This window comes from Aotus nancymaae, unplaced genomic scaffold, assembly GCF_030222135.1.
Source record: "Aotus nancymaae isolate 86718 unplaced genomic scaffold, 86718_ANA_hifiasm-v0.15.2.pri h1tg000081l, whole genome shotgun sequence".
NCBI classification, from domain to species: Eukaryota; Metazoa; Chordata; class Mammalia; order Primates; family Aotidae; genus Aotus; species Aotus nancymaae.
This window is the reverse complement of record NW_026988496.1, coordinates 569,734-590,049: the sequence shown is the minus strand read 5'-3', so window position 1 is coordinate 590,049 and position 20,316 is coordinate 569,734. Positions and strand designations below refer to the sequence as shown.

Here is a 20,316-nt window from a genome sequence, read left to right as displayed (position 1 = left end):
TGTATTTTTTTGCAGTTGCATTTTGTATCAATTTTTTTGTGGTTGCATTTTGTGTTAATTTTGTATATAAATTTTGTAGAGTTGCAGTTTGTATTTTTTTGTAGAGACAAGGCTTCACCATGTTGTCCATGCTGAGTTCTTTTTTAAAGCATCTATTTATTTGCTGAGATTTTCAATTTTTCATTTATTTCAAATGAATTTGTAATTGATTGTTGAGTAGCTTAAAAGCCCTTGTCAGATAATTCCAGCATTTGATTCATCTTGATATTGGTGTCCACCGTCTTTTCTGATTCAAACTGTGGTTTTCCTGGCTCTTGTTATGATAAGTGATTTTTAACTGATATACTGGACATTTTGGTATTAGCAGGCAGTTACCCTGCTTAGCATGTAGGTTCTGGTCTACTTTAGTGGGCCTGTTCAGTTTAGTCATTGGCCAATGGCCGTTTAGTTTTCTGAGCCCATGCAATATTACTTTGGTTGGCTTGATTTTTCTGCTATTCCTGGGGTTTCTGCTCAATCCTTGCTGGTTCTGCCTGCAGGCACAGAAGGTCCTTCCTTCTTTGAGCTGCATATTTTTGGTGAGTGATCTTCTAGGGGAGACAGTTGCTGAAGTCACTGTGTGTGAGTCTCCTTATGAGGTTGGGTGGAGGGAAGAGAGACACAGAGCTTTGCTCCTGCTACCACTGCAAGCAAATTGGGTTGCCTGCTGGTACCCCAGTTCTGGAGGGGGCACTGAGACATCCCAGGACTTTGCTTGCTGCTACAAGTAGATTGGACCACCTTCTGGGGCTGTAGTTATGGAGCCCTCACTAGGTCTGTGTCTGGCTTCGTCTTTCCCAGTCCTTTGTGCGTGCACGTGTGCGTGTGTGCCTGTGTGTGTGTGCGTGCATGCATTCCTGTGTGTGTGTGTATGACTGTTGGTTTTAGGTTGCTTTCCTCTTTGGCACCCAATCTGGGAGTATACAGGAGATAAAAAGAAAACTGAGGAAACTCACCATATCCCGAAGTTCCTAGTCAGTCTGTCTTCCTCTTTCCTGCTTTCGGGGTCCTTTTATCGTTGCTTATTGAATAATTTCTAGGGTATAGAGTTGCATTTGAAGGAGAAGAGCAGGGAAAAGTGAATCGATGTTATTTTGTTCCAGAATCAGAAGCCCCAGTGTAGTTTTAAATTACATTTCTTTTAGTGTGAGTGAGGTTGAGCATCTTTTGATAAGTTTTTAAACCATTTTAATTCCTTTTTCTGTATTTCATTTTCTGTGAAATGTTTTTTTTTCTTTTTATCAGTCTCCATAGAGACTGTCAAAAATTGCCAGTGCCAATTGTATTGCAAGTCGTCACGCGGGGTATTGGGAAAAGTTTTCAATTAGCAATAACCGCACCTCGGATAAACCTCATTGGCTACGATACTGCCACTGTGCAAAGCTATGTGAACTGTTAATATCATTTGCTTATTTTTATATTGGGCTGGGAGTCTTTGATGTATTGATTTGTAAGAGCTGTTTCCATTTCAATAGGAATTGCAGATATTTCCCCTTTTTATCTCAGTTTATCTTTTGACTTTGACTTTGTTATGGTATGTTTTTTGCTTTGCAGTTTTCGTTTTTTGTTTCTTCTTTGAGACAAAGTCTCACTCTGTCGCCCAGGCTGGAATGCAGTGGCATGGTCATGGCTTACTGCAGCCTCAACCTCCTGGGTTCAAGATCCTCCTGACTCAGCTTCCCAAGTAGCTGGTACCAGGTGTGCGCCACCACATCCGGCTAATTTTTAAATTTTTTTGTAGAGACAGGATCTCTCTATGTTGCTTAGATTGGCCTTGAACTCCCAGGCTCAAGCAATCCTTTCACCTTGGCCTGGGATTACAGTTGTGAGCCACCATGCCTGGCCTTTTTTTTTTAATGCAGTTAAATATATCATCCTCTTCCATAGCTTCTGGGTTTTGTATCATTCTTAGAATGTCCTCCTATTTCAAAATTTTCTTTTTAAAGTCTTAATTTTTTTCTTCTACTACTTTCATGATTTCATTTTTTATTTTTAAATCTTTGGCTTATCTGGAATTCATTTTGATGCGAGTTTGGGTTAGTGTATTCAGTTGTCCCAAAGCATTTATTGAATAATCCATCATTTCCTTACTACTTTGGAATGCTAACTCTTGGTTTTTTTTTAATTTTAAATTGTGGTTACAAACACAACATAAAATTTACCATCTTAACCATTTTTATGTGTACAATTCAGTAGTGTTAAGTGTATTCACATTGCTGTGCAACAGATTCCTAGAGCTCTTTCATCTTGCAGAACTGAAACTCTATACCCATTAAACAACAACTGTCCATTGAAATGTTACAGTTTTATCATAAACTAATTTCCCATCTTCTTTATTCTTCCTGGACCACTGTCACAGCTTTCTAGCATCACCATAATTCCAATTTGTCATGCACACTATTGCCTGATTAATTTTCCTCATGCAAGCTCTGACCACAACTCTTCTTCATTTAAAACCTTCAGAGGCCCACTCTGAGACTGCAATTGAGATTAAACCCCCATTATACCCTTTCATAGTGCCCTGTACCTTTTTTTCCTATCACTTTTCATGATTTGTAATTTGAATTATCTGCATGATTACTTGACTACTGGCTATCTCCTTGCTAAACTTGAAGTTTCATGAGAGCAAGGACAATGTGCTCACCACATATTCCCAGTGCTTAGCATTGTTCCTGGCACATAGTAGGTGCTCAATCCTTATTTGTGGAATGAGAGATTGTCCCTCACCTGCGGAATAAAGTATTAACAACTGCAGGATCTTCCCCTCCCTTCCTACCTCCTCTCAGTTCTCTGCCCTTTGAGGAAGTCAAGCTGCAGGACTTCCTTGAGAAAGCCTTGGGCTTTCTAACATTTTGTTCTGGTTTATATCAAGCCCTGATTTTATCTTTTTATTTCTGCTCCAATTGCCCCCTCAGCCTGGAGGCCATTACATCCCCTCAAGCCCCCACCAGCATTGCTGCTTTATGAAAATACAATTCATCCTTCAAGGCTATGGCTATCTCCACCGCTGAGTGATGAGTTCCTCAGAGCGGGAACGGGGTTCTCCCTAGTTTGTCCCTAGGGAGCAGCACTGCTTCTGGGCTCTACGAGGTACTCTTGGCTACACATTTGTTCTGAGCAGCAAGCTCCTTGAGGGTAGACACTGTTCTTTACTTGTGTGCATCTGGGAACCTTGCCTCCTAGCCCTGTGCTGAGCAGCAAGCTCCTTGCAGATTGACAGTGTTATTTACTTGTGTACATCTGGGTACCTTGCCTCCTAGCCCCCAGGGCCTATTCCAGACCAGGACTTGGAGTTGGCTTCAGGAATCTTCTGGTAACCTAATGAATGAATGTGTCTGGTTGTGCCATTAGAGGTCTGAACATGACCTCTATGACAAGGACTGAGACTTGCCTGCCTTTCCTCCACTGTGCCTTGTGGAGCTCCCTTACTCCCTCTCCTTCTCTCGCAATAAACAATTACTGACCCATGCCCTCCTCATCTGCCTCTGTGCATGGCCTTGGCTCTTCCTTCAGTATGTCCCATGCCTTCTCCCTCCAAGTTGTCTGGAGAGGACACTGCTCAGTTGGCCACATTTCTACCCACTGGCCCCATGCCAAAGTTCCTGCTCTCCCTCCTCATTCAGAAGCACCTTCTCTAGGTTTGACGGGTAATTTTATATGTCAATTCGACTGGGATAAGTATATTGATTACTGGTCAAATATTATTTCTGTGTGTGTCTGAGAGGGTGTTTCCAGAAGACATGAGCAGATGAATGGGTAGACTGAGGTCAGAAGATGCCCTCAGCAATGTGGGTAGGCATCATCTGATCTGTTGAGGGCCCAAGTAGAACAAAAAGACAGAAGAAGGGCGAATTTGTTTCTGTCTAATCTGGGACATCATCTTCTCCTGTTGTTGTACCTCTGTGTGCCTGGTTCTCAAGCCTTCAGACTCAGACCAAGGCTTACACTATCACTATCCTCCACCTTTTTAGGCCTTCAGACTCCGAAGAATTACACCACTGACTTGCAGACAGCAGACTTTGGGACTTCTTGGCCTCCATAATTTTGTGAGCCAACTCATATATATCTGCAGGTCTCTATCCGATTTGTTCTGTTTCTTTGGAGACTTTGATTAATATACTAAAGATGCTCAGACCATTCCCCACCACCACCTGCCTCCCAGCCGCACTCCTGTCACCCCCATGATTCCAAAACAGCACATCCCGTCCTGAAGGCACTGGCCCCTGCCTCAAGCTTCTCTCCACTGAAGAGCTACTGCCATCCTGGTAGTTCCAGAGCTTATACTCATAGAGATCAGGGGTGGCAAGCTGAGGAGCAGGCACTGCACGCAGCCTGCTGACCTATTTAGTTTGGCCAGAATTGTGTTTTTTGAAGACCTCAGCAAGGGAGAGACCCCAGGACCCTCCAGCCTTTCAGCATTCGGCTCCTTCCACATCCTGTCATTCTGCTTCAGCCCCTATGCTTGTGTCCGCACTGCCCTTGTGTTGCTAGGAGCTGTGCAGATTCTGAGAACCTTCTTCCCCTCCCTTCCTAGCTCCCCCAGTCTTGCCCATGTGCAATAGATAGATAGGGCCAAAGAAGGATCCTATGACCTGGGAGCTCAGGTCCCTCCTTCCCCTCCCTTCCTAGCTCCCCCAATCCAGTTCCTGTGTTCTCCTCACAGACCCTGGACCCTCGAGTCTGCTCTGCTCTCCCCACCTTCTTCCAGGCTTCCTTTCTTCCCTGTTTTCCCACCCCTGCCTCATCAGCCCCCTCAAAACCTCATGTCTCCCTGTTCCCAGCCTTAGATGAATCTGATCATCCACCTTTATTGAAATCTTCTTAAAAATAGGATGTTAAAAATTGGTTAATTATTTGCTTTCCTACAAACCTCCAGAGATTCTTCCAGAGCCACAGGACTGCTGGTATGAAGGCAAAGGCATGTTTCCTGATGGCCCTATAGACTCTGCCTTTTGTAAACTTCTCCAGCCTCATCAGTTCCCATCCCCTTCACCAGCCCTGTGACAGCCTGCATGCTGAACTCCTGGTTTTCAGCCACTGTCGCCCCTCTCATGCACCTGCGCCTGTGTAACAGCTGTTCCCCTCACTCATTCTTCCCTTGGCTGATTCAAGTCTTATTTCAAAAGCCAACTGTTTCTATGGGTGCATATACCTTTATGTAAGGACAGAGAGCAAGGCCAGCAAGGATGCACCACAGATAATCAATTGCTACCTCTGCGGAGAACCGGAGGCAATCAGGATTGAGGGAGAGATTTGGTCAAAGGGTACTTTAGCCTTATCTGCAAAGCTTCTACTGTTTACAAGAAGATTGGATCATGTATTTATTACTTGTGAAATATGAAAACAAACAAACCAGTTCAATACAAGGAGACTTCTCTAGACTTCCCAGGCAGATGGAGCTGTTTTCCTTTTCTGAGATCAAATAGCACCTTCCTCCTGTGTTCTAGGAAATGCTGTTTTATTATAATTTGTTTGTGCTTGTCTTTCCTTCTGGGATGGGGAACTCCCTCAAAGGTAAACTTCATTTAATTCATGCTCCCAGTGTCTAGCAAAGCGCCTAGAGCAGGTGCTCAGGGAGTGCCAAATCCAACAAACGCCCCTGCTAGCACACTCTTTTGAAAGTGCTTGCTAGGGAGCAGGCCTGATGCTAGTCCTGAGAGGCTGATTAGAGTTGTTTCCAGCGTTCAAGGAAGAAGGCTGTCTGGGAGTATGAAACGTGGACAGAGTGTCCAGGACATTGGGTTGTGTCAACATGAGGACAAGACTTTATCAGAGTATCACAAGGCCAGGATCCAGTGCAGTGCCAGTGCCTTGTCACTTGGCACGCTTCTGAAGCCATTGCTTCCTCAGCAGTTAATTGAGAGGGAAGGGATAGATCACTGAATGTTGAACTTGCCAAGTCTAGTCCTGATCTGTATCTCTAAGATGGAAAGGCCAGCTCAAACAACTGGGTGGGTCAGGAAGGTAGGAGTTAGGGACACTCAAGACCAGCTCAGAGTGTCCCAGGCTGGGAGGTCTGAGCAGCTTTGTGAGGGGCCTGGAGAAGAAGGCACCCTGAATCACAGTTTAATGATGGGAGTCTGTTGCTTTTGCCATTTTCCAGAGAAATCTGAGCTTCCAGATCATAGGATCCTTCTTCGGCCCTATCCGTCTATTGCACATGGGCAGGAGGGCAAAGGAATGGCCTTAATGGGTCAATTGGATTGAAGTTAGAGAGTGGGTGGGGGTGGCTTTTAGAGTTGGTGAAGTGTGTGCCATGTGGCCAGGGATGTGCCTTTAGACTTGGACGTGCATGTGGCAAGGAGGCTGCACAAGGATCTGATCAGTTTCTCTTCCAATAATGTCCCCAACCAGCCCCTGTATGCCATGGTGTTCCTGGAGTCTTAGGTCAATGAGACCAGGTACTCCCGAGGAGATGGCCACAGTGGTGCTGGCAGCAGGAATTCAGTGAACAGCCCCCTTCACCGTCCCTTCTCCTCCCTTCCCAAGCAGTTCCTTCCCAGCTAGCCACCCACAACCCCACCATGAGCCTCAGAATTGCTAAAGGGACATTAGACCATACTACACATCATTAGATCTCAATGAAGAACATCTCTAGTTGGCCTGTCTCTTTGTAAGTAACTTTATTTTTATTTACAACAGAATTGGTGGCTTTATTCCTCCATCTTTAAGGATATTTGGGATCAGCAGCTAGATGGAAAGTCCGAAGTGAAGTCAAACTCATTCTGCCCCAGCCACAGCTCCGGAAGCTCATTGGCTCGGTCCAACCCCAGTTCCACCACCAGCGACATCAGCACCTCCTCATCAACTGGGTCCGAATCGATGATAGCAGGGCTCTGGGCACCAGCAGAAGGAGAGAGTGATCCCGCCCCTCCCGCAGCCTGAGCCCCCAAGTCCCAGTTTTGCAGGGGCCCTGCCTCCCCGGGTTGGCCCGGAGTGGCGGCGGCCATCCCATGATACTGGCTATTAAGTTTCTGCAGCTGCATACTGGCCAGCAAGTGAGGGGCAGGGTTCAGGTTGAAGGATGGGGATTTAGCGGGAGGGGTGGCAGGAGGAGAGCCTACTGGCGATCCCGAGGGACTAGTGGGAGCCCCACTGGCCTTGCTTCCATTTGAGGCTACCCCAGGGTAGTGCAGAATGGCCACTGCTTTGCGATCTTTCACCGCAAGGTTAGAGTAGGCCACGGCGCTCATCTCTTGGTTGGCCTCCTAGAAGACAGAGAAAAGCACATCACAGTAACCCTGCTCCTGGCTTGTCCTTCACCATTCAGCAGATTTAGAAGGCTCCTACCTACACTTCATTTGGGGCTAGAGGTGGAGCGGTAGCAAGAGGACCCCCTTGAAAATTAGGCTCCCAGCTCAAGCATGCTTTTGCTGTCATGGCTCTGAGTACTGAGGCCAGACCCCAGTTCTAGTCCTGGAGTACCTGACATCATAAGTGGGTTCACTGCTTTCAGCATCTTCCCCATAGCCTCCACCTCACCATCCTAAAAATGGCACCTCTTGTTCCTCTTCTCAGTCTCACTTTAATCTCTTCAACAGAGTGGTTTTGCTCCAGTTCAATTTCGCTGCTCCCTTCCCTGCCATCTTTCAACACCCCTAGTGGATACAATCCAACCACACGTAGGCAGAAGCTGTTCTCATTCTCCCCAGAGATAGCCCTGTTGTCTCCTCTCTGCTCAAGGACACTGGGTAACACACCTAGGAGGGCCTGGCCCATGACCCCAGAAAATTTGTCTTTCCCTGCCTCATCTGTAAAATGGCAAAAATTACCTCCTTCACAGGTGAGGTGCCACCCTTGACATCAAGTGCAGGCCTCGAAGTTGTTGGCATTTCAGAGTCTTGGCAGAAGTTGGATAAATTGTCAGAAGATGATGCTGCCAGCTGGAGCTCTTGTGCTGCAAGTAAGGAAGAAGTGGTGGTAAGGGCAAAAGGCTTCACTGACCAACAAGGTACTAGCAAAGCCCGAAGCAGGGCAATGCCTCACAGCTACGAGGCAAGGATGGTGACCAGGTTACAGCCAAGACTAGAGATCACCTGAGCACAGGGAGGAGACCAAGCTGGAACTTTTGCCTGAGGTAGGAAAGGTGCTTGATTTGGCCAGGTGCCCAGGCAGCCACCTACCCATATCACCAAGATGGGACACCCTGCTTCCTCGTGCGAGGGACTGCACAGTCCCAAGTTGTATGTGTGGGGGTGAGGGTGACACTGTTACTGGTTTGGAGGACAGAAATGTCCTTGAGTAAGCAACATATTGTCTCAATGGGCTACTAGCATCCGGGCTGGAGAGTTCGGGCCTCCACTAGGACTGGGAGAATGTGGGAAGAAGTCAGAGCAAGGAAGACCTAGAAAGCTAGAGGTTACAGCACGGGGAAGGAACAAGTCCCCATTGCAAATGTCATGAAGCTCCAAAGCATAGCCTTGGGCATGTCTGTGAGAAGCCAGGCTGATCAGGGTGGTCTGGGGGCTCTGAGGCAGCTGGAGCCAGAGAGAAGCTAGGAATGTCTCACTTTCCTCCATGTCTCAAGCCCCCTCCAAGACAGCCCCTGCATTGGGCTTTCCTAGGATGCCTGCTGCAGAAACCTGAGCCCAGCCATTCCCATCTATAGTGACAAGTGAGGCACGGAGATTCAATGGCTTTTTAGTCAAGTAGCAGCAGTTCTGGGAGCAGGATCTAGCACCCCTATGCCCACATGCCTCATCTGACCACTGGCTAGGTAATCATACCTAGCTGGATTCAAATGGCGTCTAAAGAAGTGATTCCCTGGCTCAAGTGCCAAAGGATAAGGGAACAAGAGCAAAAGAATACCCCCCAAACCAGAAAATAAACAAACCTCTGAAAATCTCAACTTATTTTCCTAGACACCTGTTTACAAATAAGAAAAAATGTCCCATAGCCAGGCACAGTAGCACCCTCCTGTAGTCTCCGTCACTCAGGAAGCTGAAGTGGGAGGATCACTTGAGACTCGGAGTTTGATACTAGCCTGGGCAACATAGTGGGGCTCTCTCTCTCTCTCTTTTTTTTTTTTAAAGCCCCATATATTCTAGCCTTCATGATCAATTAGAGATGTAGAATTTCATATTTATAAATACCTCTTGGTTCAAAGAATCTTGAGGACCTTAAAAAGAGTCTCTAATCTTTCCAAGGAGGCTAGAATTCTCCATGACACTCTCCACCCCCCAGTGGTTATTAAGAATCTGCTCAGACACTTCTAGAAAGTGGCCACTTACTATCTCTCCGCATCGTCTTTGCATTGCTTACTTGGGTGGATGGGGGGCGGAGGGAGAAAAAATAGAGAAACGGGTAAACATTTTTTTAAAACATGAGGAAAATATATCAGCTGCTGGGTCCCGCGTCATTGCTTGATTGAAGCCCTGCTCCTTCTCTGAGGCAACCTTAGAAAAATATTTCAAAAGCGAGTGATCACCAGACAAGAAATCTAACACATGTCGTCTTCAAGAGCCCTAGTACCATCAGCATCGGGCAATTTTCCTGTCCTAAGAAAAATGTCTGGGGGCCCTGTCCATCTTTTCCCGATCCTATTCAGCCTTTCCTCTCCTTTATGCCGCCTGGTACCCGAATGTACAAAAAGAATAAAAAACAACAGGAGTAGCAGCAACAACAGCAAAACCAAAAGAGAAACATTAGGAAAAGAAAAAGAACGAGGAAAAACTACCTCTTTTCTGCTATCAGTTCGTGGGGGAAGACCATTTTATCGCATCTCCCCCTTCAGGCTGGGAGCTCCCCCAGAAGAGACCCTGCGTCCATTCAGATCTTTAGCCTTCCATTACTGACCCACCACCCACCCTGACCCCCAGCCTGAGTCTGTGCTTCATAGGCGCTCAGTAAGTTGTTGAATGCGTCTGAAGAGGCAATCGCATTTCGATCGGCATCCCTGGCTCTGCTTCCCCGGTTTTCTGTCCTCCTTCACCAACCTCTAGTCCGTTCGAGGGCAAAACTTGGCAACGTGGAAATGTCCCAGCCCGCTCTCCAAGCCGGGAGCTGACCACTGCGAAACGGGCTGCGAGAGGCGGCTGGGAAACCTAGAGCAACAAGTGCCTCCCCGCTGGCTGGTGCCTCGCGGCCCCCAGGCCACCAGTTCCCAGTCCCGCCGCCCGCTCTTCGCTTCAGGCGTTCCCGTGGGCAGGCAGCCCCCTCCCGCCTAGACAGGGGTGGGAAGGGGAGAGGAAAACCAGAAGGGAGAGGCAGGTGGGGGCCTCATCTTTAACCTGTTGGGGGACCAAAAGTTAAAATGGCACCAACCGGATGGTTCCATCTCGATTGCTATTTTCTCACTCAGAAGGAGAAATTTAAAAATCCAAACAGCACTGCGGCTTGGCTTGGACGCGTTCTAACCAGACCAGTCAGTTTCGCCACCTGAAAACTAAAGGCCGGTTGTTTGCGGACTGCTCGGCTGCCCTCCTCGCCGCATCCCAGATGGAACCGCGGAACCGGGGGCAGCCGGGAGCATCCCTGCACGGCGGGCGCGAGCACCCAGGCCACCGGGGCACTGAGCGTCCGTTCCCGCAAGTGCTGGATCAGGAACTGATCGAAAAGACAGGATGGACAGGCGGGAAGGGGCGCGGGGTGTCGGCCTCGGCGAGTCCGGGGGCCCGCTGCGTTTCCGCGAGCGGGGGCGCACTCCGGCGCCGGCGGCAGCCACTCCCGCGCCTCATCAACACTTAGCGCCTGCCGAGCATCCGACGCGGCCGCAGGCTGAGCCTACTCGCTAACCAAGCCGCCTGCGGTCAGTGCTAAAACCCCGCTACGAGAAGAGTGAGAGAGGCTCGGAGAGGTGCAGTAACTTGCCCAAGGTCACAGCGCTAGAAAGTGGCGGAGCCGGGATTCGCAGCCAGGTCTCTCTGACTCCAAGTCCGGAGCTCTGCGAGGCAGGGACTCAGCGCGCGGCTCGGCCGCCCGCGTTTATAGGGAGAGGGGTGTGCGCGTGGGTGTGTGTGTGTGGGCGTGTGTCGGGGGAGGGGAGAGCTGAGGTCGACTGGGCAGCAGAGGCAAGTTGCCCAAATTCGCTAACTTCCATCCCGCAATTAACGCTGAACTCGGCCCGAAAAGCCCCTTTTGCCTCCATTCCCCGAAGGAAACCTGAGCTTTGTGCAGCTCCGGAGTCGGAGCTTCCAGATGCGGTCCGGGCGATTAGGAAAGTCGGTGGAAGCCAAGCTGGAGAAAGCGCGGGCGCGGGGAGAAAAGGTTCTGCCGTCTCCCCGGGAGAAGCGGGCGCCCGGCCCCGCTGGCCGGCAGGCGGGCGCGCTGGCGAGCGAACCGGCGCGCTGGCTGGCGGGCAGCAGCGGCGGCCCCTCGCCCCCAGCAGAGCAGCTTTCCAACAGAAAACAAGTCTCCCCAGAACCCTCCGGCCCGCCTGGCGGCCACCCGCTCCCCACACAGCTCCCCACACCCGATACACCGGAGTCCTCGGCCCCGCCGCCCAGCCCGGCGGCCCGGCTTACCTCTGCGAAGCCGCCTGCCCTGGAGAGAGGGAAGCGCGGAGCTCGGTGAGCCACAGGAGAGGCGGCGGAGCCCCCAGACCCTGGCACGCACGCCGCCGCCACCGCCGCCGCGAGCCGCTCGCGCTCAGCGCCCGCGGCCGCGCCGGTGGCCACCCGACCCCGGGGCGCCTGGGAAAAGCCCGCACCGCGCCGCGCCGCGCCGCGCCGCCGCTGCACCGCACAGTGCCGCGCCAAGCAGCTCCGGCCTTAGCCGGTGCCCTCCCGTACGCCCGCCCGCCCGCCCGCCCGCGGCTTCGGCGCCGGACTCCGGGGCGGTGGCGGTGGCGGCCACCGCGCTCCCTTCCCGGCGCTGGGGACCCGGCTCTCAAGCCCCCATTGCAGCCCGGAGAGCCCTGACGCACACGCACACGGCAGCAGACTGGCCTTGGCTAGGAATCCCAGGAAGGACAGACCCTTTTTTTCCCTTTTTTTTCCTCCCCCCAATTTCCACGTCTTTATAACCGGCTTAGGGCATTATTAGCACATGTCCTGGCTCTTGGGCGAGTTGGTGGCAAAATCTGAACTGGATACTCACGGAGGGCCCGCGCGGGTGTTGTGCAGTCCTCTTCTTTCTCCGTCCTCACTGGGAACTGCCCCTCGCCGGCGGGCTACAGGAGGGCAGCCGGGCAGAGCGAGCTTCCTCTCGGCAGCTCAGCGGTGCCCTTTCTGCAGCTGTGCCGCCGGGAACATTTTTATAGAAGCGGCTGGCGTGTGTGGCCCTTTAAAGGCGCTCGAGCTGCTGCAGTCACCACGGATCGTGTGAAAGCGAAGGGCCGGCTGGGGAACGGAGTCCACGCGGTCCCGCGGGTCCTGCAGCCCTGTGGACCGGCCACGACTCCCAGGTTGGGGCTAGGGAGTCCGGGCTGTGTGCACCCCTCGCCCAGAGCCCTGGCCGGTGCCCGGCTTCTAAAGCTGTCGGGGGCCAGGGCCCGGGACACCGGCTCTCCCCACCGACCTGCGTGGACTTGCCCAATAAATTCCACTTAGTAATTTCACTGAGGCAAAGGAGAGCCGTTAGTGTCTGTTTTCTGACCTAAATCTAGCGGGGAGGCAAAGCGGGCTTCAGGGGTTTTGGGAAAGAGCTGTGGGCTCAAGGAGTGACCTGGAATAGAGGTCTAAGGCACACGGGACGGGGCATGGTCATTAGTTTTCTGCGGGACTTTCTTGGAGCCTGTCTGCCTTTTGGCGGGGGGCGGGGGAGGGGCTGTACTATCTCATTCGTTTAACAGCTGAGGCTGGGGGTTCCTTTTCCTTTTAAAGTTGCCAGATTCTGCGCAGAGTCGCATGGAGGGCCTATATGGCAGTGGTGGCTCTCCTCGAAGTCCTGAGCTGGGGTTGGGTTGGAGGGTTTCTGTTCTGTGGTCATCCAGAGCAGGAAGCTGGCAAGATGCGACGCGGAGAAATGCCACTCTCCCGGACCGTGGGGCTAGGTGCAGCTCACGAGGCTCGCTGAAAAACCAACAGTCGGCAATGGGGTATGAAGAGCTTGCCCCAGAGTTCGCGGAGATTCTTTCTGCTTTCCTACAGATGCCAGGTTCTTTTATTATGATTATATAATCATTCGCGTCTAGCAAGAATAACATTTTGCATTTGGAGTTTGTCTTCCTTGGATAGAGATGTTGTCTTACAAATCCTTACTGGAAATAGGTCTGGGTCTCAATTCGTGTTCTCTGTGGCCAAGAAATTCCCACCTTACCTCTTACGGGAAGGTCATCAGGATTACCTCTCTATTGCCGCCCTCTCGCCACCGCTGCACTTTTTCTGCTGCCTTTCAGCAACAACTACTCAGTTTACACTGTTTATAAAACCTGCTCTTTAAGAAAAGGTCCTGAGGTTAAAAAAAAGCGAGGGGAGGGGGAGAGGGAATGTCACGAAGTCATTTTCCCTATGTTTGTGTTTTGTCTTCTTAATTGGATTTGAAGACCTGTAGGTCTCTTTCTTTCCTTTTTCATTTTTCAGTAGCGCCAAGTGCCCTGCATTTGCTCTTCTAACAAAGTTCTGTTTGTTGACGGACTGACCGGCTTACAGACACAAAGATGGGAAGCAAACGGGGAGAGGGATCGAGGCCCTTCCTCGGCATCTGGAGGAAGCTTGGACGAGTGCCTTGGTCGCTAGGTAAACCCACTCCCCAGCCCCTAAAGCTGCCTTGCACGGCCCCAGTCTTTTCACCTACCCTGTCCCAACACAAACCCCGGTAGCAGCCGCACCACACACATCTTCGCTGCACTTTCTCACTTTGCTTGCAAGATTGTGGGGCCTGCCTAGTCTCCCTCTGATAAAAGGCGGGACCTGTTGGCTCCCTAAAGCCTTATTGCAAACCTCTTGTGAAATACACCCTCAAGTCCTCTTGGTGTTTGCCTGGGATGAAAAAAAAAAGGTTTCTGCGAAAACTAAGTGGTGGACGATGAGCGACTCTAGCCTTTCGAATAGCGCGTTAGTATTTTGAACCACTGACCCACCCTCCCGGTCAGTGCTGGCTTGGCTCCGGAGTGGGTCTGGCAACAGCGGCAGCGTCTCCGCTGCAGGCTCCGGATCCGGGAGGTGTAGATCCGCCCTCCATCTATTGGATGGCTCCCAGGCCAATTGTTAGAAAGAGGCATGTGTTCATCTCGGCTTCTGGAGTGTCTCCGGAGCAGTTGCTCAACAGCCAGCCCCCTCCCCCATCCGGACCATTGAAGGGCAGAAAAAGGAGCGCCCTCCGCCACATTTCTCAGTGCCCACTTACCAGTAAGGTCCTCCCCACTGGTGACTTCCTGTCATCTCCACTGCTCATTCTGGGGAGCAGGAAAGAGAGAGGCTTCAAGCACTCAGCTTTGGAGCACAAAAGCCACCCCTTTGCTTTTTGGGGAGATGGGAGAGGAGGTTAGTTGAAGAGGATGAGAGGGAGCAAAGGAGACATTTGCATTTCTCCGCAAAAATGCTCTGATCACTGACTTCCCCATCGGCTCTAAAAGAGCTCAGAGCTCTCCGCTAAACTCTTATCTTCAACTTAGCAACTAGACCGCGAGCTTGCGAAGCGGGGAGAGGACAGGGATGGTCACCCACCGAGAACCTCTGTGCGCCAGCACTGGGCCTGACATGTTCCCCATCCATCATGTCATTTAATTCCCAGTACAGCCCTTTGAGGTAGGGTTTACCAAAGATGAAACAGAGCCTCGGGGAACTGCCCAAATTCACATAGCCACGTGGCTGGGTGTTTGAATCCAGGTCCGGCTGGCTGCAAAGTTTTTACCCTCAGCCCTAATTCCCGCTGCCTGGGAGGGTAAGGAGGCTGTCTAGAGTGCAGGTTCAGGGGTCAGTCGGCCTGGGTTTAAATTCCTACTTTGCCATTTGTTAGCAGCGAGGCCTTAGACCACTGGCTTCATGCTTTGGGCTTCAGTTTTCCCATCTGTTAAATGGAGATAACAATGGTCCCTACTTTGTGCGGGTTGCTTAGCCTAGTTGGTGCCCGCAGTGTAGTAAATGGCCAATAAATGCTGTTATTGTACTGGGCCTTCTGATTATTTTCCTTTTGCCTCCCATCCCTGCCTCAGTTCACACACTTCAGGTTCAGTAATACTTGCTGACTGATTAATTTAAAAACCAGACTGAGAGGGGATGAAGGAGGTCTATAAACTCAGGAAGGAGAGAGAGAGAGAGAGAAAAAAAAATGGAGATTTCTTCTTAAAATCCCACCCTCCAGAATCAAGGACTGCCTGAAGCCATATGACAGGAGTAAATTTGGGACCAAAAAAAGGTGACCACTTTTTACAGGTCAGCCTATAAACTTTACAGAGTGGTCTCCAGAAACATATACTCAATATGTGTGTAGAAAAAAAAGCAACTGGGCACGGTGGCTCACGCCTGTAATCCCAGCACTTTGGGAGGCAGAGGCAGGCGGATCACGAGGTCAGGAGATCCTGGCCAACATGGTGAAACCCCATTTCTATTTAAAAAAAAAAAAAAAAAAAATTAGCCTGGCGTGGTAGCAGGTGTCTGTAGTCCCAGCCACTGGAGAAGCTGAGGCAGGAGAATCGCTTGAACCCGGGAGGCGAAGGTTGCAGTGAGCCGAGATCGTGCCGCTGCACTCCAGTGTGGTGACAGAGTGAGACTCCACAAAAAAAGAAAAAAAAAAGAGAGAAAACTTAAAAAACACAAGTTTTTATTCAAGAATATTTACAGCAGAACTGTTTATAATAGTGAAAAATGAAACGGAAGCTAAATGTCTATGGAAGTGTTCCTTGGTATTTTGACACTAAAAAAAAAAATTTGATTTTGAAAACTCTTATTCATAGGAAACTATTCATAACTAAATATGAAATTAAAAAATGCTGGGTACAAAGTTGCATAAATATGATGCCAAGCTGCAAAGGGCACAAAGGGAACAAAATTAAATACTCACTATGTTTCCAATTGTGTATGAATATGTACAGAAAGCAATGGTCAGGCAAATACTAAAATGATAACAGTGCCAGTAGAGTGATAGGATTATGAGTGATTTTTTTCTATTTTCCCCATATTATGCAATATTATTCTTGTAAGTAAATATGAATTTTTTCTTTTTTTTCTTTGCTACCAGTTCAACCCTTTGAAGGAGTAAATATGAGTTTATAGTTAATAAACATCATAAACATTGTATTCTCACTTTTTAAAAAATATATGTGCGTAGAGAAAATATCCATAATCCCACCACTCAACTATAATCACTGTTAACACCAAAAATTGTTAACAGTGATTATAATTGAGTGGTGGGATTATGGATAATATTTTTCTTTTACTTTTCTTTATTTTTCTGCAATATGATTATATTACTTTCTTAGAATTAAAACAGCTTCATAATTTGAAAAGTGCATAATCAGTAAGATCCCACTTCGGTTAAGAGTATCAATGTAAATTGAAAAAATGAGAAAGAAGTATACTAAAATATTAACAGTTTTTATATTAGGTGCTTAGGAATTATGGGTAATTTCCTCTCTATTTTCTGTAATCTGCTTTTATTATTTTTACAATTAAAATAAAATGTACCTAAAAGTAACATATACAATATGATCCCACTTTTGTCAAAAACCAATATGTATATAGAAAAAGATAATAGACTACTCCAAAATGTGGTAGTCTCTGGGTGGTGAGGTTATGAGTGATTTTTGTTTTCTCCTTCATATGTGATTTCTTCATATTCCAAATTTTCTACAATCATCATGTACTTTTAGTTATGAAAAAAGTATAAGGCACTTTGGTACTGAAGCTTTTATGGAAAAAAGAGCATGTCTGGGATTTGCTTTAAAACATTCCAGTTGGGAGTGGGGTGAAGTGGATGGGGGATATAGATTAAATAAGATAATAATTGTTGAAGATGGTTTCATTATAATGTGTTTTTTTGTTTTGTTTTGTTTTGTTTGAGACAGGGTCTCTCTCTGGCACCCAGGCTGGAGTGCAATGGCGTGATCTTGGCTCACTGCAACTTCCACCTCCTGGGCTCAAACAATTCTCCCACCTCAGCCTCCAGAGTAGCTGAGACTACAGATGCGTGCCACCATGCCCAGCTACTTTTTTGTATTTTTGCATTTTTTGTATTTTTTTTTTTTTTGTAGAGATGTGGTTTTGTCATGTTGCCCTGGTCTCGAACTCCTGAGTTCAAGTGATCTGCCTGGCTCGGCCTCCCAAAGTGCTGGGATGACAAGCGTGAGCCACCACATCTGGCCTATATTGCATTCTTTACTCATGTATATATTTTAAAATTTCCATAATAAATCTTTTTTACAACCATTTTTCACATACTTTATCTCTTTTAATCTTATGCTATGTGTGGTCAGTTATCTCCATTTTATAGAAAATTGAGATTCAAAGAGGTGAAGTCACTCGCCCTGTAACACAACTGGGAGGCAAGAATGGGTCTCCATACTCCAATTGCAATTCCAAGAGCCCAGGGCTCTTCTACATATCCTAGTTGCTGCTGCTCTTTAAAATAATTAAAAATAATTAACATTTTGTCTGATTATAAATGTAATTGTTCACTGCACAGAATTTACAAATAACAGAAAAGCACTAGGAGGAAAGCATAATAATCAACCCAACTGCATCCTAGTTAACCCTCTGGTGTCTGGCCGAGCAGACTTCATCTCAGTTGCCTCTTACTTCAGAGGTATTGTGTGCTGCAAACATCTTCTCAGTAAGAGTAGTTAGTCTTTCCTGATGGGCTATCGAGTGAAGCTGCAACTCTTTGGGGCCCCTGTCATGTGTGGGGTCCTGGGAGATGGTGGGTCCTAACTGCCCCCACCTGCCCACCCCCTTCCCACCCGCATTATTTCCCAGTGTCCCCTTTAGATACTTCAGCCTGGACCACAGTTCTCCTTCCCTATATCTCTCCTTTCCTGATACAGTCATAAGGAATAGAAATCCGTTAGGAGAAGTCCTGTGGAGACTGCCCAGAAGCCCCCTTAGAATCCTGGGAGTCTGCAACCACTCTGAGTATGCCTGTGCCTCCATTTCCCCATCTGGAAGATGCTAGTGAGAATAGCAGATGGGTCGGCCTCTGCCAGGGAGTGATGAGCTAACGTCTGTAGCGCTTTCCAGCCCCTCGAAGCAAGGTGCTGGAGCCTTCCCGGCTCTGCTCCTGCCCCTGCCAGCCTGAGTGAGCGCCTGGGCCTGGCCGCCCCACGTGGAGGGAGCGGCCGCATTCCTCTGACCCAGGCCAGCAGGCTTGGACAGGCACTCATTTTTGCTTCTATGTCTAAAAAAAAGGAAGAAGAAGAAAAGAAGAGAAGATGAAGAAGAAAGGGAACAAGATCAGTTACTAGGGGAACGTGCCTGGAGAAATAGAAAATTGAGAAGAGAGCAGAGCGAACACAGGGTATCCTCGGGCACCCCAATCAGCTTCGTAGATTCTAGCCCTGGTTTCCTGTTTACACATGGGGTGGGGGAAGTTTGGAAAGGGCCAAGAATTGGGTCTAGTTGAATTGATTCCCTACTTGATTTCCTGTTATTTATGCATAACAGAAAAACCGCAAATATACAGACAGCTCAGGCCACCCGGCCTCTTGAATCTTTAGGGGCCATCTTCACAGCTCTGCCCACTCCAGCCTTCAGGGATATCATTCCAGTGTATGCCCCTTCTCTGTACCCCCTTCTAGCATTCAACTTCATAAGAACCCTAGCTAGTCAACGCTGTCATCCCAATTTTAGGGAGAAAGGCACAGAGAGGGGAAACAAGCCCAAGATGGTAAGTGGCAGAGCTGGGATTCACAGCCAGGTCTGACTCACTCCTGAGGCCAAACACCCACTAGGCTACTTGCTCCCCTGTTATCTGTGTCTACGCTTTCTTCTAGAATGGATGCTTCACCACACCCATTGCAGTAAATGGTCAACACATATGGCCGGAACCGATGCGTGGCCCAGGTCTAGGGAGACGTCTTGAGGGAGGTTTCCAGTTAGGGGCTGGGGCAGTAATCTCCAGGGATGAGGTGCAGGTGGGAGACGGCAGCAGCAAAGATGACTCTGAAAACTGTTACCCAGGGAGAAGCCCGGGGTTCAAAGGCAGGGAGAGAGAGAGGTGCTAGTGTAGAGGAGAAAGAGAAGCAGCAGGCAGGCCTGGCCCTGGGCTGTTCGGGTGTCAGCAGTGAGGCTGGAGGCCTTGGGAAGGTGTGAGGCTTTGTAGGGGAAGAGAAACTCTGCTTTAAGCATGTTTAGTTTAAGCTGTTGGCAGAACATCCAAGTGGAAATAGCTCACACACAGCCAGGAATATAGGACTGGAAAGAAAGTGAGGTTGTGTCAAAAAGAGCAATCGGCAGGATGACTTTCGGCCAAACTGTGGGGAACTTTCCCCTGCCTCTCTCCTCGGCACAAACAGGGGCTTTCTCCTCAAGGGGCCTGGGGGATGCTGGCTTTTCACTGCAGCCATCCCTCTGCCCTCTCCAGCCCCTCCAGCCCAGCACAATCATGGACACGTGCTTCAAATCTCTAAAGGGCAGTGTGAGAGGATCTCAGTCCATAAATTTCCCCATGCCAGGGAGTGACAGGGGCCTCATCTCACATTGCTAAATACATTTTGGCTAGGTCTCAAGCATGCCAGGCCTTCCCTGGTTTCACTTTAGCTTCTAGAACACGAGCCTTTGGGGTCTTGTTTGCTCTCCTTTTTTAGCCACATGCCATTGTCAGGCCAGCACAGTGTCCCCCAGCTTACTCTATCCTTAAAAAGGTGAGACCACTTCAGTCTGGCCCTGCTCCCTGCAGCAGCAGGCTGAAACTGCTTCCTTGGCCTAAGCTCTGAGCGATTTGGCAGCCCTTTGCCCTGAGTCTCATCTCCACGCTAGGGGCACTTCCCTGGACTCCCCTTTCTTGGGGCCCAGCCCTCCTATCCTCCCAATCCCATTTCAGCTGAGGCCTCACACTTCCATTCATCCATGGATCCCACTTCGCCCTCAATCAGAGTCTCCACTGGCATGGAGAAGTCTCCCAGCTTGGACCAATTGCCCCTATTGCCTCTCTTGGCCCTTAACTTCCGGGCTGGGGGGCTGGCCTGGACAAACGGCTGAGTGACCGTGGTCGGGAGTCATTTCACATGCACAACCTGGGGGATTGGAAAGATTTCCACGGATCCCCACAGCCACAGAGACTTGTCCCCTGGGGACAAGATCAGAGCTGGAGATGGATTAAGGATCTGGGGTATCTCAGGGGGTCAGGGTACCAACTCTGCCGCTAGGCAAGTGGAGAGGACCACAGGCCTGGTTACTCAAGGTAGCACTTTCCTGCCTAGATGCAGGGAGAGTGCCTCAGCTAGCGCCTACAGTCTCCTTGTAC

General features: G+C 49.3%; 1 protein-coding gene, 1 long non-coding RNA gene and 1 other non-coding gene across 16 annotated transcripts; 1 reads left to right on the top strand and 2 right to left on the bottom strand.

Moving 5' to 3' along the window:
- Nucleotides 1-1,284: 1,284 nt before the first annotated feature.
- On the bottom strand, nt 1,285-1,424 carry LOC135271561 (U4 spliceosomal RNA). The gene has a single exon (XR_010339686.1). It is a non-coding gene; the product is annotated as a U4 spliceosomal RNA (small nuclear RNA).
- A 5,221-nt stretch (nt 1,425-6,645) lies between these two features.
- CITED1 (Cbp/p300 interacting transactivator with Glu/Asp rich carboxy-terminal domain 1) lies at nt 6,646-12,227 on the bottom strand. Of its 14 annotated transcripts, XM_064368994.1 has the most exons (8): nt 11,909-11,981; nt 11,502-11,520; nt 10,303-10,423; nt 9,975-10,082; nt 9,270-9,299; nt 7,812-7,936; nt 7,104-7,247; nt 6,646-6,875 (listed from the first exon to the last, which is right to left on the bottom strand). In XM_064368994.1, exons 3-8 carry the CDS (start codon nt 10,313-10,315, stop codon nt 6,723-6,725), a joined length of 573 nt encoding a protein of 190 aa, XP_064225064.1. In that variant the 5' UTR covers nt 10,316-10,423; nt 11,502-11,520; nt 11,909-11,981; the 3' UTR covers nt 6,646-6,722. The 14 variants fall into 14 exon arrangements, with proteins under 14 accessions (XP_064225064.1, XP_012291015.1, XP_064225065.1 ...); XM_012435592.3 differs by having other exon boundaries at nt 6,646-7,247; XM_064368995.1 differs by having other exon boundaries at nt 6,646-7,247; nt 11,925-11,964.
- A 636-nt stretch (nt 12,228-12,863) lies between these two features.
- LOC135271558 (uncharacterized) lies at nt 12,864-17,285 on the top strand. Its single transcript, XR_010339683.1, has 3 exons — nt 12,864-13,074; nt 13,500-13,655; nt 16,925-17,285. It is a non-coding gene; the product is annotated as an uncharacterized LOC135271558 (long non-coding RNA).
- The last annotated feature ends 3,031 nt before the right edge of the window (nt 17,286-20,316 follow it).

Bases quoted from the DNA above. Each gene is read 5' to 3' on its own strand.
- CITED1 (XM_012435592.3), bottom strand. The intron at 9,300-9,974 runs GTTGGTGAAGGA...CATCCACCCAAG, and splicing joins TGCCCTCGAACGGACTAGAG to TAAGCAATGCAAAGACGATG. The intron at 7,248-7,811 runs GTAATTTTTGCC...TCTGTCTTCTAG, and splicing joins GCACCTCACCTGTGAAGGAG to GAGGCCAACCAAGAGATGAG.